This window comes from Actinia tenebrosa, unplaced genomic scaffold (assembly GCF_029948245.1).
Source record: "Actinia tenebrosa isolate PJP-AT-01 unplaced genomic scaffold, QUT_ActTen_1.0 PGA_scaffold10__47_contigs__length_13832649, whole genome shotgun sequence".
Lineage (NCBI taxonomy): Eukaryota > Metazoa > Cnidaria > Anthozoa > Actiniaria > Actiniidae > Actinia > Actinia tenebrosa.
The window spans coordinates 12,974,503-12,991,923 of NW_028292570.1; the positions used below are offsets into that span (position 1 = coordinate 12,974,503).

The 17,421-nt window shown below is 39.7% G+C and overlaps 2 protein-coding genes and 5 non-coding genes across 7 annotated transcripts in view; 6 read left to right on the forward strand and 1 right to left on the reverse strand.

Annotated features, from left to right (window-relative positions):
- LOC116288032 (astacin-like metalloprotease toxin 2) overlaps nt 1-10,015 on the reverse strand; it is a 32,712-nt gene extending 22,697 nt beyond the window's left edge. The window contains exons 1-4 of the mRNA XM_089027041.1: nt 9,851-10,015; nt 8,036-8,188; nt 7,784-7,901; nt 7,011-7,192 (exon numbers count right to left, since the gene is read on the reverse strand). Coding sequence (XP_088883167.1) covers nt 7,011-7,192; nt 7,784-7,901; nt 8,036-8,188; nt 9,851-9,923 — 526 coding nt within the window. The 5' untranslated portion in view covers nt 9,924-10,015. The remainder of the gene's footprint in view (nt 1-7,010; nt 7,193-7,783; nt 7,902-8,035; nt 8,189-9,850) is intronic.
- On the forward strand, nt 4,002-4,083 carry Trnas-cga (transfer RNA serine (anticodon CGA)). The gene has a single exon. It is a non-coding gene; the product is annotated as a tRNA-Ser (tRNA).
- On the forward strand, nt 4,705-4,786 carry Trnas-uga (transfer RNA serine (anticodon UGA)). Its single transcript has one exon. It is a non-coding gene; the product is annotated as a tRNA-Ser (tRNA).
- On the forward strand, nt 5,323-5,404 carry Trnas-uga (transfer RNA serine (anticodon UGA)). The gene has a single exon. It is a non-coding gene; the product is annotated as a tRNA-Ser (tRNA).
- Trnas-uga (transfer RNA serine (anticodon UGA)) lies at nt 7,310-7,391 on the forward strand. Its single transcript has one exon. It is a non-coding gene; the product is annotated as a tRNA-Ser (tRNA).
- A 799-nt stretch (nt 10,016-10,814) lies between the features above and the next one.
- Nucleotides 10,815-12,235, forward strand: LOC116288031 (histamine N-methyltransferase). Its single transcript, XM_031694746.2, has one exon. The coding sequence runs from the start codon at nt 10,931-10,933 to the stop codon at nt 11,822-11,824; it is 894 nt and encodes a 297-aa protein (XP_031550606.1). The 5' UTR covers nt 10,815-10,930; the 3' UTR covers nt 11,825-12,235.
- Nucleotides 12,236-14,664: 2,429 nt separating this feature from the next.
- Trnas-uga (transfer RNA serine (anticodon UGA)) lies at nt 14,665-14,746 on the forward strand. Its single transcript has one exon. It is a non-coding gene; the product is annotated as a tRNA-Ser (tRNA).
- The last annotated feature ends 2,675 nt before the right edge of the window (nt 14,747-17,421 follow it).

Here is a 17,421-nt window from a genome sequence, read left to right on the forward strand (position 1 = left end):
ATTAACTACCATGTGAAAAGTTACCGGCTGTTGGTTTTCCCTGGTAGCAAGCACACCTTCAAACGTAAAGTGTGATGGGTGCCTCTCGTTTATTTTTTTCCTATATGGTAATAATGTGGTGTTGGCCTCATCTACGATTCTAAGTCCAAGATTACAGCTATTCCATAGGTTAACGTTAATGGTGCACATAACTAATCCCAAGCCCCCAACCTTTACCCACACCCCGGTATCGTACCACTTATCCCCCTGGTAGTACTCCTCCCCTAAGTAATGAAAAAACCAATCTTCCTTCGCGTGTGGGTTCATATATTTAAAGACTAAGCACCGTTAAAGTGCTAATGGTTGCGTGATTATAGGCTGTATCTCTCTGATTTTCTATACTATTTACGCAAACGCTCCCGGTGTCATCTACACGCATTTGCAGCTTTACCTTCCCATGGCAATCGGCGACCATGTGGAAAGTCCAAACCCATAGATTTTCGCCGCTGGCTGGGTTGGGCTCTACGGAGAAATGCGCAGGCTCCCTGTTGTTCGTCTTTGCGCGCATAGGCTGCAGTATGCCATTGTCATCCAGGAACCTGAAGCCCACGTTGGCGTGACTGCTCGTGCCAATGCAAATGCTGCATATTATCAACTTCTTTCCTGAGTAGTTCAAGTCTATAGACATTCCAGTGACATCAACCCAAGCCGCCTGGGTGTATTTTTTCTCGCCTGTGTAAGTCGTATAGACACAATCTACTCCAGCTACGTAGGGGTTGTTCATCGCCATATATAATAACTCAGACCAATGCTCGCAGCTGCTAAGCCGGCTTTTAATAAGTCATGGTCATATTCCTCACGTATCGCAGGCAGGACCTTCTTTGATGGTTTCTTAACTACGGGTAGCTTCGTTTCATGCGACTTTTTTGACTTCTCCACAAAGTGAGGAATGCCCTTGGTAGTATCAGAGTTCACGTCATTCACCCCAAACTTCATATCCTTAGTAGCTCGTTGAAGTTTGTTGTTGTATCCTACTACAGAGCCAGTATTTATAGATAAGTTACTAGGCATTAACCAACAACCCGGGGCTACTGCATAGTCCAACCTTGCCTTAGAATTTTGTATAGCTAGTTGGTAACGCTGTACGCCCTTGCTAATGTCGCCCTCCAAGATTGAACTTTCGAATAGAATCAAAGCTTCGGCTCGCGTTTCTTCTGCGGCGCCCGTATTTCCGATTATGCTGGATCGGGTGTTTACCTGAGCTCCAAGGATAGAATACACGTAAGCTTCTATGCTGCGGTTCAAACGGGCAAGGCCGGCTTTGGTTAACCCCTTACCTTCTGGGGGTATGAAATTAAAGTATTGCTTCGTTTGCTCGTCGTTGGTAATCTTAATAATCAGTGGATTGGCCCCGGCATACTTACCGCCCTCGTCTTTGAACAAAGGCCCGTCTCTAACTTCCTTAGTGGTCTTAGCATTTGGTTCAAAGAAGGTGCTACTGTCATAGGTTTCTTTATGATACCCAGTGTTCCATCGTAGATTCAATGCATGAACTTCCTTATCACTTAGCTCGTGTCCACCAATCCCCCAATAAGCCCAAATATGTCCCAAACCATTGTTAGCGCCCGTAGTGCATCGGAAATCCTTCCCTACGACACCAAACTCCTTACAAAGTCTATCATAAGCCGGCACGCTGTATTTGTTATCTCTTGGATAAAACGTGGCATCTCCCGGCAGCGCAATAACACCCATCTCATGCAGTATTCTTCGGACGGTAAAGTGGAAGTGAAACATAAATATCGAATTCTTCATCAAGTTTGCACTTACACCACAGCCGCCAGTGGCACACCAAACCGCAAAGTTCAATTGCTGCGGCCAATAACGCATGTTAGGACCACTTAACCATTCGTGGGCTTCTTTTGCGGTGGTATGATTAATGGGCACGTTTTTGAAGATATCTCGCACCTTTAACGGAAAGGAATGGTTGTTAGAGATCCGCATGTTCAATGTCAAATCCAAACTTGGATGTTCATCAAATGAAACCGCGGGTATCGGATAAGTACCGGTACCAAGCAATAATTCCTTTGACCAACCTTGCACGGGTTTAGGCTTAGGATGCTTCAGCTGAGAGTCTATCTGATCGACCAGCGTAGGTTTCAAATCCTCATTGCTGTACATCCTAGAGCCGTTATAGTAAATCCCATCTGGCCTTCTTTCAAACTTACTAGGGTCTGCATGCGGAAACATCTTCCTAAAGGCCCTCCAGTTCCAGTAATCCCGGTTGTCATGATGTGGCTGCTCCTCGACATCATTCCCAAAAGCGTCGTACATTAGTATATATAATGGATGTTATACCATCAGCACCTCCACTTTATCCCGATTTACCTAAGGAACCTAACGAATTAAACGCGGAGAACTTCAGGCTTAATAAAGCAAATTTAATCCTGGCTTACTTAGAGGGGCAAACAAAACACTATGAGGAGGTTAGGAAAAAGTATGCTAGAGCCCGAAGCGCGCTGCATAAGATTGCGATAACTTCGGGCTCCATGTCCGTGGCGTTAACAGGCTCTGGCGTTGCTACTTCGCTTACTGGGCCGGGAATAATTGTTGGAGTTCCTTTGGCCAGCGTCGGAGCCGCCTGCGGCATCGTTTCCGCTAGTTACAACAGGTATTATGAAGCAATTATCCGGTAAGATATCCAAGCACGATACACACATAGCCCTAGCAAGAGCAAAGGCTAACACCATCGCCGACTTAGTGTCTCAGGCCCTGCGGGACCGTAAAATTGACGACGTGGAGTTCTCTTTGATCCTCGCGGAGGAAAAGAAATACGGGGAGTTAAAGTCAGGTAATAAAAAAACCATCGTAAAAGATCTTTCCGAAGAATCTCGCAAAAAGATCTACCAGGAGGCAAAAGAGGAGCTGCAAAGAAAGCTCGCTCAGTAGACATTTGCTTTGAAAAAAGCGTAGGTGGATTTCGGCTGCACATTTCATCTTCTCGGAATCCATTCTAACAGCGGGTGGTTGGGGTCTATTTTGTAAAATATTTCGTAGATTACGTCAGGGTAATAAGGAATATCCTTATCCAGCCGACAAAACATCCACTCGGCTTTTGTCATATCAGAAACCTCGGGAATAGACTTACCGGTAATTTCAGACAAAAGGTAGGGAATAGCTTTGTAATATTTCCCTAGCTTTATTTTTTTCAATGTCTTCCGTAGACTTTGTGGGGTTGGCTCTTCTAAGTGGTCTATGATTTTCTTCTTTACTTCGTTGTTTAAATATACCGGTCGATAACCTTGGATATGACTCATCCAGTCCCTGAAGTATTTTATTCTTTTGTATGGGGTCTTCTTACGACCTCCATTGGCGTAATACTGCTCTCTGGTAGCATTTGGCACAGCATTACGAATATTCGTACCACACTCGTAACACTGCGCTGACGTGTCGTCTTCTATTTGCATTTTCTTACCACAACACCAGAAACCCTTAGGCTTGGGTATGTTAACTTTGGATCTTAGGCAAATTATACAGAAGTCATTGGTGAACTTTTTACATTCATGCATATATAAGACAAATATTCCCAACATAGCAGCAACGTACAATGGAACACGGGTATTTCCCGCTGCCGGCGCCTTCCTTAAACCGCCTGTAAAACCCGTAAATCTTTGACATTGACCGCGAGTCCCCCTTACTGCTGCTCCTAGATTTTTAGGAGTTTTTTCAAATGCGCTATTAAAAAATATAGAGTCCCGTGCAAAATGTGAGGGTTTTGCCCTGTTGAAGCTCAAAACGCGTATGGTTCTTCAATAAAATCTTGTAGATTTTTCAGCGGTTTTTGAGCGCGCGCACATCGTGGGCTCAATTCGAACGTTCAAAAGTAGGCAGTCACCTTAATGCGATTTTTTTAACAAAATTTTTTCGAGATTTTGAAACTTATAGGTAATTCAAACCTCAACGTTTGTCCTGTGAGTTTTCAAATAAAATGATTAAAAAATAAACAAGCTGTAGGTTAAGAAACAGTTGCGATGGCCGAGTGGTTAAGGCGTTTGACTCGAAATCCAATGGGTTTTTCCCGCGCAGGTTCGAACCCTGCTCGCAACGAATTAACTTTTTTCTAATCTCATTCAGGTGCCTTTTAAACTCATATAGACAGTAATTTTGAGCATAAAGGTTTTCCATTATGCACCGAATCTAAATATTTTGACAATTTAAATAACTATTGTTCTGAACTGACTAGCGACTGACTAGCCTTGTGTTCACTTGGAAACATAAAGGCGTTTTCACATGTAAAAGAGGCTAATCAGTCGTTAGTTAATGAAGAACAACAGTTTTTTAAAATGGTTCGCCATAATTCGATTTCATATTTTTTATAACCTCATTCAGGGCACTTTGAACTCATATGGACAGTAATTTTTAACGTAAAGCTTATTTTCATTATCACAGAATCTAAATATGGCCATGGCGACTCTTGTACGTTTTTCAATGACTAGCGACTGACTATCCTCTCTTACATGTGAAAACTGTTTCCACGTGAACACGAGGCTAGTTAGTCGCTAGTCAGTGCAGAACAATAGTTATTCAAATTGGTCTAATTTTGATTCGGTGTAAAGAGTTGTCGATAATAAATAACATTTCACATGGAAATTGCAAGGGGTTGTTTGATATCTGAAAAATGCGTAAAGTAACTACATCGATGTCGTGCAGTGCAATTCCTAAGCAATAGTTGCGATGGCCGAGTGGTTAAGGCGTTGGACTTGAAATCCAATGGGATATTCCCGCGCAGGTTCGAGCCCTGCTCGCAACGAGAGTTAACCTATTTTTTAGTTCCAAAGGAATTTTCTTTTTAAGATGGTTTTCAATCTTTTTCAAGAGAATGAAATAATAAAAGACACGGCAGCCATGTTGGTTGAAATATAACGAAACTTTTACAAATATTTTGCTAGACTCAAGCAAAATGATGGCTATTTTCATGAGGTTATTTTGGTGTTTGACGACATTATTCTCAGTGGGAGCTCTACGCACGATGCCTAGACTTCTTTCTAACCTCATTCAGGAGTACGTTGAACTCATCTAGACAGCGACCAGCGACTGACTAGACCTGTGTTCACGTGTAAACATAAAAGAGTTACAAATGGATGAGAGTCAGTGCAGAAAAATAGTTATTGAACTTGGTCGCCATATTTCCGTTCTTTTCGGTGTATAAAGTCTTGTCGATAGAAAAGGAATATTTCTCAAGGAAAATGACAAGGGGCAGTTTAAAATTGAGGAAAAACTGTTTAAAGTAAATCGAGTGCATCAGAATTTACATCTGGTAGTTAACAAGTCTCAGTTTAAGAAACAGTTGCGATGGCCGAGTGGTTAAGGCGTTGGACTTGAAATCCAATGGGATATTCCCGCGTAGGTTCGAACCCTGCTCGCAACGAATTACCGTTTTTGAAATGTTATTAGAATCCTTTCTTTTTTTTCGTCGCAGATATACTTTGGTTAGTCGAAGGTCCCGTATCCGGGTATTTTATACTTAACTTGGGTTTAAGCTTTCTTAGAAATTTCACCTTAACTTTTTCCGAATTCTCCATTTTATTATCCATTGATTTCACTGGTCAAACACAAAGCACTCAAGCCTTAATACGCAGCCCGTAAAGTCCTCCACTGTTTATAAATGTAAAGCGCATCGAGATATTTGAAATGCGCTATAGAAAAACCCCATTATTATATGTAATAGGACTCCATGATGTCCAATTAAGAAATAATTGGACGAGGAAAATTCCGAGGACTTCCAAAATTGGGTGAGGCCGTAGGCCGAGTCTAATTTGGCAGTCAGAGGAATTTTTCAAGTCTAATTATTTCTTGATTGGGGAGCATGAAATTCCATTACCTATTAATTATATATAGCTGCCTAATTAATCCCATATCAACGAGACCTGCCGAATTAAGAAAATAATTGGACAGTTACCTATATGGGATTAATGACAAGCTGTTTAATAAGCCTTTTCATAGTTTAAGAATCGATTCCACTGCGCATGCGATTTTATCCCGAATTTCTCACCTTCTTTTGTCTAAACCTTCTTTTGTTCTTAATTAAACAAAAGAAGGTGAGAAATTCGGGATAAAATCGCATGCGCAGTGGAATCGATTCTTAAACTATGAAAAGGCTTATTATTATTATTCAAATTTGAACCTCGCAACCTCGACTGAATGCTTGGAGTTTGACCTGTGAACCGATGTATCGTAAATGGTGAATTCGCTTGAAAGACCACAAAACAATGGCTCCAAGACGTTGGACGTAATAAACTACAGTAAATGTATGAACACATCAAGTCCATGGCCAACCTCGAATTTGAGCCAATGTTTCGTGGACGTCATTCGAATAGAACGTTTGCATCAGTCATGGCGTCATTGACCTCTACTACCAGACTCCCTTGCACACTTTCTTTTATCCAGTTAATTAGCACTAATTGTCTTACTATTCTCATGAGGGAATACAAGATTAAAAAGGAAAGAAAATTTGCGAAGCATTATGGTAGTGGGAGTCAAATGACGCCATCATGCAAACGCCATGTCCTATGATAATATAACAAAATAATTCATTGAAAAGATTTTTGTTAAATTCATCCAAGATGGGGCTATGACGTCATGTGCAAAGAAGAATCAAAGAAAAGTTTATTCTGTAGGTATTAATGGTTATTAATGGACAGCCGCCATGTTGGATGACTTTAACAAACAATACGTCATTAGTATCTTTTGTTACATCATCCAACATGACCGCCATATCTTTTGTTATTTCATTCTCTTGGGAATGATTCCAAACCAGCATTAGAACCCCTGAAGCACTTTGGAATGCAGCTCAATCTTGGGAACAAAACAATAGGTTCCAATTCTCAGGATATTGGAATTATTTAGTTTCGTCCCCCAGATGGAGCTGCTTTGACATCACATTCAAAGGTTCTATAATGGTAGCTTTTTTGGTCCCAAAAGCAAAACTACCACAGGTAACCCAGTTATATTTATCCCCTAAATTATTTTCTCACCTTTCTTGATGTTGTCCCATAGAATTTTTATATAGTTGTCTCTGTCTGGTCGCGTGTGCTCGTGGAAAAATCCTAACGTGTGCATAATTTCGTGGGACACGTGACCAGGACTCATGCAGCCGTCTCCCAGAGCGATGGTTTGTTTGCCTCTTTGACGACCAATACTGGACTCACATGCGTTACTACAAAACAGGGAACTGTGTTAGTAACTTTTTAAAACTCTCTGACAAGGGGTTGTTTGAAATCTGAAAAATGCGTAAAGTAATTGAATCGCTGTCGTGCATTGCCATTGCAAAATAGTTGCGATGGCCGAGTGGTTAAGGCGTTGGACTTGAAATCCAATGGGATTTTCCCGCGCAGGTTCGAGCCTTGCTCGCAACGAGAGTTATATCATTTATCGTCTTAGTGCGCTAGGTGACATAAAATAAATATATATATATATGGAACTTAATATGAGATTATGTAGAAATTAAAATATAAAATGTTGCTAGTGTTCGTAATAGAAAAAAATTAATTTGAAAGTAAATGTGTCTTGAGCAACGATTTAAACTGTTCGAGCGAGGGAGCATTCTTGATTTTTCGATAGTAGTGATATTCGTCGTAACGCCAATTGTTTCGGCCGCCCCCACACCTTTTCTCAGATTCCTGGATTCACCCCTGTACCTTCCCCACTGCCTAGCCTGCGTCTAATCCGGAATTTTCTTCCTATTTTACGAAGAAAATTCCGGATGTGACTCAGGCTACCACTGCCATGTTTTCTGCTCTTATTTTACCTCTGATCTTTGTAGAATTCCACATAATCTTTTTGGCTTTCGCGAGGCACAAACCGTAGACACGTGTGTTTCTCGATACCAGCCATTGCTTCTTTTATCATCTTCACATCATTATTACCTGAATAGCAAGATTAAATAATACAGTGAACTAATCCCATTGAACGTGAACTCACTCAGCGTCACCGCAAAATATTTAAATTTATTTCGTACTCTTTGCAACAAAAAATTAGATTTACAGGGTGATTTACTCACCAAGGCCAAAGAACCACCAGAATCCTGTCTTGATTGTGTACGGGATATTCACTCTCACCACCTTGTAATCATAATCGATCACCGCTGGCCATAACAGACGATGGTATCTGACGGCACCCCTTTTTCTAATCACGTGGTGTGGATGAAAATCATCTAGGATTATTTAATATATATTACGAATATATTAGAAACACAAAGACATTTACACGTGCACGCATTAGAGAGGTACCTGGTCGAATAAGAAAGGTTTTCACGATTTTATTTTTATGAACGAACATGTGTTTGTGTATACACTTATTTCAATAAAGTTAGTCATCTGTAAAGCTATAAAACTGAGGCCGACAAGGATTATGGGAGATTCATCTTACACGTTCATCCGCTTGATAACTGTTGATGGACTTGCGAATCTTCTACCGGTTACAGTCTCACCTCTTCTGAGTATCATCGAGCTGCAGTTTGTATTAAAAAAGCTTTGTATATATATGCTTTTTTGATATGAAAAGTTTCCCATGATGCTTAGTGATCTCAGCTTTCTAGGTTTTTGGTGACTAACTTTATTGAAATAAGTGTATGTCTGTCTAGGCGGAAAGGTCATTAAGATATGTTCAAGTGCCCGCAATACAGAGGTTACCGGTCGTAACAAAAATGTTTTCACGAGGTATTTTCATGAAAGGACTTGTTTGCGTAGATTTCTGTCTAGACGGAAAAGTCGTTGAAGAGTTTCCAAAAATGCTTGGCGCCACATTCTAACAACAGGAATAAAGCCTACGAAGGAACTAGAAAAACAGCCTTCAAACTCTTAATACGTTTCATCGCTGTCCTAGGCAAAATATTTGAAAATATGGATGATAAAATTGGAAGTATTATTTCTATTAATTATTTCTATTATACCAAATGTACAAAATGAGCTTCATTACGAGTCTTTTTTAGTTTTTTTTATGGATTAGGTCATTGCGTTTTCTCAAAAAAATTCAAAAATTTTCATCGAATGATTTGTAATTTTTCTACAGAATTTTTGAATCCGGCCTTGAATTCGACTTAATAAAAGCTTCTAGGGCTCTCAGTATTGTAAGCAAAGCTTCGACTAATGAGCAGTATGCCCAGATTAGGAGGTAGTGTTCAGATAATATAGAGGAATTTTACTTGGCTGTGAAACAAAGTGTAGCACAGTGACTAACAGCCAAGTTAAGCTAGACAATGAAGCCACACAAGTAAAACGAAAGAAAACAATTGGAGTTTATGTTTACTTCTATGCATTAAGCTGACTATTCTTTCAAGGGAGATTAAAATCACTCTAGGTGAGCTTATACCATAATTAGGCAAATACATTTGCAATGTGTATCTTTCTTGTTTATTTATACGTATATAAGATCTTAGTCGTAATATAAATTCAGATGTTATACAAGTTTTAAAATGGATGCAAAAATCTACGAAGTATTTGTTCAAAGTTATGAACTAGAATATCTAGTTATGCTGGCTCATCTGAGGTTTAATTGGAGGATTTAAGCATGTTATTATAAGTGTTTTCTTTTAAATCAGTTGAAGTATCGATTCCCGCCTTTAGTTATATCCGTCCTTTTGTCATTCGATTGTCTTTCTAGCTCATAGATATATACTTTTGGTTGAACTTTAGTCTTTATAATTTATACATAATGATAGTTATAAAAGAAAATTTTGGAGAACTGATTATTTGCAGAATAAAGTAAAGTGCCGGTAAGCTGGAGCGAACTAAAATTCTCGAGCCAGCTTACCAAATGAAGAATTCGTAGAAGAATTGAATTTTAAAAAGTGAGTAGTATTGTAGTATTGGCCTACCTCTCGCTTCAGACTTTGCCTTGCAAACAATTATAAAAACACTGAACAAACCCCATAAGTAAAAAGCCTTCATGTTAATAGTGAAAGGTTTTCCTTGCGAAGAACGTTGGAACAAAATTTTGGCGCTCGAACGCAATGACCGTGTAATGAGCGTTATATAATCGGCTTAGTGTGTTTTGATATGCTTGGATTAACACTGCATGACTTGTGTAACGCAAGGGGTGCCTTCGAATCATGCCTATAGTGAAGGCATTTAACCCGTGAAATAATACTAGTCAACGTATAGTTGACCAATTTTCTCCAGTTTTCCGTGGTATGTCATCTTATTTACCACGATTTTCGTCATCTAGCCCTAAAAAATGTTATGGACTCACGGGCCTAGCCGAAAATAGAAAATATATAAGCTATACTGGGGGAAATGTGTAAAAAATATAGCGGGACTTAGATATAAATTCTTGCCCCAGTGTACCTGAGGGAGATTTAGAAGATAAGTAAGAAAAATTGGGGGATTTCGTAAAAGACTATTTTGAATAAAATTTTGCGCTCTGAAGACTAAACTATCGTGAATATCGTTTTTTCTCCAAGTCTACTTAAATGAGGTTTCTGTGTCAACACACACCGCTTGCAAACTGGTGACCTGTTAGTCATTTAATTCAATCATGGCGGACCGGACAATAATTTTGCTTGGGGTCCCTCTCCAATCCCCTCCCCCCTCCCCCCCTCTTGGAAGCCGATGATACGTGCATAATTTGTACAAATTCGTGCTATTGCTTATAGAGTTTTTTACGGATATCGGTAGAGTTTACATGGGAGAGAGATGAAATCTGTGAAAAGATGACTCATTTACAAGGCTAATTCTGTGCAAATGAGTCTGACGTTGCGAGACCGACCCTATTTTATTATGGGATCCCTGTGGTTTATGCTCTCACAATGATTCATTGTAATATTTACAGGGTGACATAATAGTATTGTACTGTCCTGTAACAGGAACGATATCTTCGCACTGTCGTGGAGCACAATTTTGTAGATCATCGCAACCTATCGCTCGCTAATTATTCAGCTGCATCCATTGAAGCAAAGATGACATCGTTCGCCATCGATACAGGGGATTCTTATGAAAAAAGATTTCAAATTTACCGAGAAAAGTCCGGAGAAAATTTCCGAGACCTCGATGTCCTCAAGTCACGTCTACCAGGAGAAGCGTGTTCAATCCTTAAGGAAACCGGTCGAGATCGCCTAAATATCCTTAGCATCGGAAGTGGCTCAGGAGAGGTTGATTTTGAAATTCTCAAAATGATTAAGGCAGAGCTTCAAGCCAATGGTTATGACTGCGACAAGATGAAAATATTCAATCGAGCAGTTGAACCTAATGAGCACTACATCAATGCCTACGAAGCTTCAATTAGTGATTTCCAGAAAGATTTAGGTGGACAAGTCACATTTGATCTAGTAAAGGGAGCGTTCGAAGAATATCTAAAGAAAAAGCCTGACTCAGTTAGGTTTGATATTATTCACTGGGTACGGAGTATCTACTATGTGGACGCGGAGCAAGCGTTGCGTGACTGCTTCGATACAGAGCTGAGCAATGGAGGGAAGATAGCTTTAGTCTTAGCCGGCGCTGATGACCTGATTAGCCACGTCCACAAAATGCTCTGGCCGAATGGAAAGCCTATGAAAAGTGAGCCATTTGAGCTTCAAGATGTGGAGAAAATTTTGAAGATTGCTGATAAAAATGGATGGAAAAACGACGTTTCTTCAGTGCAGTACTCACTCGATGTCACTGAAATTCTAGACGACAAATCGATCATTGGGAACCTATTGTTGGATTTTATCACCCAGAAAACTAATTTCCGTGAAACTACTGAACAGCAAAAGCTGACTGATACTTTAGAATTGATGAAGAAAAATGTTGTTTTGGAGGATGGGAAGTATTTAGGCAGAAAAAGTAGCAATATAGTTTTTTTCTACAAATAGTTCTTATCATACATGAAGAAGATTTGCCTCAAGGGAGGGGACCCTAGGGTCACTGTGCAGTAGATGCATTGTTATACTTTATTTTCCCTTGGTTTTAGAATGAGACTTGCTAGGTCTCTAGCATAGCTGCTAATTATCCCAGAAAAATTATAAATTATAAAAATTGTTAATTATATATTCTTGATCAAAGATTCTGTTCTTTTTCACTGATCTACCCTGTTTAATTGACTAAACAAAAAAATTCTGAAATTTTGTTTTAAGACAGTTTTATATGATTTACTGAAGAAGATCCGTGGTCACAGATCGAAACGTCTGTAAAAGTACAATGAAACTGAATATTATTCTTCGTGGAAAAGTGATAAATGATACTTATTCATTTGTCTTACAATTAAAGGTTATTTGTAGAGGACCGCGACGTCTCGACTGCAAACTGCTAGTCATTATCATGCGATGGTGTAGACTGGTTGGTGTGTCTCTTATACCCGTGGGGGGTAGGGGGCAGGGTACTCCCCTATATTTGCTATACGGGTATGTGCCGTCCCATAGGGTATGGCTTTTCGGTTTTTGGGTCTGGGGTTGGGTATCATTTTTGTCTGCTGGGATAGGGTTAACGGATTTCGTCGTTTTTGTCTGACGAATAGACTACGCTTTCTGATGGCACAAAAACAATAAAAACGTTAGTTAATATTGATTGCAATCTATTGACTAACCGGGTTTAGTCTGGGATAGGTTTTACAAATCTTAGTTATAGTCTGGGGTAAAGTATGTTAAATCAAAATTTTAGGTCTGGGATAGGCTCAGGGTTTTGAGGTTCTGGCGGCACACTCCTACCCAAGTTGGGGTGGTAGTACCCCCTCCCCCCCCCCCCCCCCCCGGGCTCTTATATACCACTCGTCGAAGTATCAGCGTCGTGATTCAATGGTTGGTTCATGTTTTTATTGGGCGTTTCGTACACACCATCCAGTCTACACCATCGTCGCGGTCCTATACAAATGACCTTTAATCGTGAGACAAATGAATAAGAATCATAAATTATCTCAGCAATGTAAAACTATTGTTACAAAGTCCTAATTTGCGGAACATTTAGTCCAAAGGGGCAGTTGCAATAGACCGCGAGCGAGACCTGTAAAATTCTTATGATACGAGTTCAAGGTTTCACTTTCCTGCTAGCAGAGTCTCGAGCAAACAGTGATTCTTCGTGATAGTATTTCTGGCTATCTGGTTTCACAACAAACCGGTCAAGTTCACTCAAAGCCCAGTTTTCATGACTTTGAACCACTCTTTTAACTAGCTAGAAGCGGCTTTTTTCAATAAAATTGGAACCCTTTCCTTGTGCTATCTAGGTGTTGTCGCCCGAAAATCAGTAGAATTTCCAGGTGACTCACCCGCAGTTCTAAGAGAGACCTACGTTTTTATCAAAAAAATGCACTATTCTGATAGTTTTTGCAATAAGCAAGGCAATAAGCCTGATGCGAGATGACGTTTTACCCCCGACTCTATACCATAATAGTTTTTAAAATTCTTTCATATTAAAATTTTTGATTCCTTAGAGAATACAGGAACAATAGTCATAATTAAAGAACAAAAGCAGCGTGAAAAGGATTATGGTCCAGAGACGGGGGTAAAACGTCATCTCGCTTCAGGCTTATTGCCTTGCTATTATGATAAGCCTGAAGCGAGATGATGTTTTACCCCCGTTTCTAGACCTTTTCACACTGCTTTTGTTCTTTAATTATGACTATTGTTGCTGTATTCTCTAAGGAATCAAAAATTTTAATATGAAAGAATTTTAAAAACTATTATGGTATTTTGTTAACGCAAAAGCCCTCAAATTATCCCGAAGATGGTAGAAACGTACATTTCGGCTTGCGATTTTCCACTGAGTATCTTGAAGTTCAATGGGGTCCCATGTCCTAACATTAGGCTCTTCAAACTGACTCGTCTTATCTACTCGGGAAATTGAGCAGCGCGGAACGATTACTGAAGAAATCTTTGAGCTCTATAGTCACAAATTTCTTAACTGATTTAGAGCATACAATGGGAAAGAATTTTCAGGAGATTGAAATTCTTTTCTTTTGTCCTCCAAATTGAGCTGCTTTGACGTCACATGCCATGTGTCTATGGTCCACTAGCACTTTCAATGTGGAATTAATTTGAAATAAATGTGAATGAGAATCAGAAATAAATCGGACGAAACAGAAAATCCCGTTAAAAATTTTATTAAAAACTATTAAGCAATCAATAGCAAAAAGTACGAAAAGCACGAAAATCACGTGAAATCAACGGTGAAAATCGGTATAGATTACCGTTTCTGAACTATCAGTATCCCTTACCTGACATAGTAGTATTCCTTACCTGAACTAGGAGTATTCCTTACCTGGACTAGGAGTATCCCTTACTTGGACTTGGAGTATCCCTTACCTGGACTAGGAGTATCCCTTATACCTGAACTGAGAGTATCTCTTATACATGAAAATAAATGTTTTCACTTTCAAAATGTTCATACATGAAAATAATAAGGAAATCAGTATTTTCAGCCATAACAGCTTTGGTTCGTTGTTGTGCACGGTCAGTATCACGTGATGGTACGGTTCAACCATTCAACTCCGTTAACTATGCTAAGCCTCGATCATTCCTTAAATAGCGTCAGATAAAGGGTTTGGACTTTAAAGTATTTGGAAAAAGATACACATGAAACAATGACTGTAATAGAGGTGTTTTTAACCACCGCGTGATAACAGCCATGTTAGATGGCAGGACCAAAACAATCGTATTACATGAGAAAAAATTCATGTACAGTCATTATTTGATTTGTTCCTTTTTGCAAATTATTAAGTGTAGTTGCGATGGCCGAGTGGTTAAGTCGTTGGACTTGAAATCCAATGGGATTTTCCCGCGCAGGTTTGAACCCTGCTCGCAACGAGGGTTTACCTTTTTTAACTTTAAAGGAATTTCATTTTAAAGATGGTTTGCAATCATTTCCAAGAGAATGAAATAATAAAAGACACGGCGGACAGGTTGGATAAAATAAAAACGAAACTTAGACAAATATTTTGTTCGACTAAAGCAAAATGGCGGTTTTCACAAGGTTAATTCGTGTTCGACGACATGATTGCTGTCCGCCTAAACTTGCTTCGTTGTGACGTAACATGGAAGAATAAATTTCTTTTTTCGGAGCCGGCCGAGCTCGCCCGAGCAGATGAGGTTTATAGCGATCGAAATATGTTTTGCTTGTCACTAACAAAGGTTTTAGTACATGGCTTGGTGCCAAGTTCATTTTATTCTTTTCTCCTGCCATGAATCACTATGCATTCCCGAATTCTTAATGACTACGAAATAATGGATTCAAGTTGAGGTTAGACTTTTTTGTTTGTTTTGAGGGTCACTGGTAGCCTCCTCCGCAGGCTACGCCATATAATCTGTATTCTCTGTTGGGATCCCTGTGTTAAATCTTATGGCACAGGAAACCCAAGGAGCAAAAAGAGAAAATGAGATGCCTGCGGAGGAGGCTAGGTCACTGGGTTATTTGTACGATTTTTATTTCAAATTAGTCATTCTGAGGTTGAGGAAAAAACTGGGTTGGCATCATAGTACATCGTGGTGATGTTTTATAGGGAAATATTTCCAAGATTTCGTCTCATACAACAGCCCCAAAATGCACTGCATTGCCAACTAGACCTAGTTTCTTTCTCAACCTCGAAATGCCTAATTTTATGCATGTGTCCACTAAACAAATGATACTAATTTTTTTGGACTTATACAGTTGAGGCATGAATAATCATGTCGATCAAGCTTTGACTTGGAGTCACAATTTCGTGGTCAATCAAGTGAAATCGAAAAATATCTATTGTGCCAGTTAAATGAGGCTAAATGTAATTTAGGCAAAGTTAAAACCACGACTGAGCCTGCGGTTCAATACTTCAGGGGCATGTCCTCTCAACGCATGCGCCTTTGCTCGGGGAGCATTTGCTGCTAGGTAGTTAGTACGCCATCTTTGCAACGATCGAATTTGTTAAGTTGGCCCTCCCTCCCTCCCTCCTCTGGTAAAGGTAAGTATGCCCCAGATAGGTAGGTATCACTTCCACTGTTTCACAGTGTGACAGGTACCAGCGTTGGGCTGTGGCCCGGTTGCCATAGTTACCTCCTTGCTCGGGGTTTTCTCACGAAACCGGATCCCACGTTGGTACCTAGCCCAAACTCATCAGTCGATGAGTTTTAATGGACTATATTTAGTTTGTAATGGGGTAAATGGAATTTTTTTTCCCCATTGCGAGCAGGGCCGGGTTGTTCAAAGCTGGTTTAGCGCTAATCCAGGATTAACTCTATAGGCCTTATTAAGAGTTAACCCAGGATTACCACTAATCGAGCTTTGAACAACTGGGCCCAGGGTTCGAAACCAGTTGTATTACGTGCCCAACCGTTATTTTTTAAGAGTCTGGTTTAGGAAATACAGATCTCAGATAAAATTTTGCTTATCTATTAAATTTCAGGCTTTATTCATTATTGGCAATAGAGGCTTTGCACCATCACTTGATGGCAGCCATGACAGGATACAGAAACAATTGAAGGTGGTCTAATCTGATTTACATGAGAAATAATTCAGTTTCCCGGGGGAAGACACATTGTTGCACCTCCTGTCATGGCTGCCATCATATGATGGTGCAAAGCCTCTATAGGACGTTTGTATGTTGGCGTCATTTGACTCCCAATACCATATTGCAATTGGTGCTAAGAAACGGAACAAAAGAAAGTGTGCAAGGGAGTCTGGTAGTAGAGGTCATTGACGCCATCATTCAAACGTTCTATTATATTTATAATAGTACAAGATAAAAAAAAAAAAAACGTCTGCGTTTCACTGCATCGCCGACTTGACCTAGTTTTTTCCTCAACATTGGAAAAAGGTAATATTGCCAAAACCGTACTTAGATTGAAAGGAATCAAATGGGACCCCTCCCTCGCAACCACTAATAAGGGGGATCATAAACGAATAACGCCTCTTGGGGGGATCAGGTAATCAATCAATCAATCATGAGAATATGTAGACCGCGTAGCACTTATGAAATACATGAAGATATAGAAATATAGATAAGTTATAGTGCTTGGGAACAAGGTTATTATCTATATTTCTATATCTTCATGTATTTCATAAGTGCTACGCGGACCACATATTCTCATCTTTGCATCATAGTTACCGCGACCTAATATGTATTTTACCCCGACCTGTTCTCAGTCTCACCTCTAGCTCAGCTGGTAGAGCATCGGTAGTACAATTCCGAAGATCCTGGGTTCGATTCCCAGCGAGGTCGGAAATTAATTTTTTCCGAATTCAATTCCATGGGTTTTTCGCCCGGAATAACCTCGTTCCCAAGCACTATGACTTATCTATATTTCTATATAATCAATCAATCAGTTTATTCAATCTACCATTCTGGAAATATAGTAATAAGTATTTAAAATATTGACAGGAATGAAAGAATCCCAGTTTAATTGCAGTTTAATGTTTCGTAGTTTTTCCTATTTGTCATACTTACTAAGTTATTTATCTATTTAATATATTTGTCTAGTCTTTACCGTACGCTTTGCGTATGTGCATGGAA

What these genes read in the sequence shown, in the direction of transcription:
- LOC116288031 (XM_031694746.2), top strand. Translation starts at nt 10,931, where the DNA reads ATGACATCGTTCGCCATCGATACAGGGGATTCTTATGAAAAAAGATTT.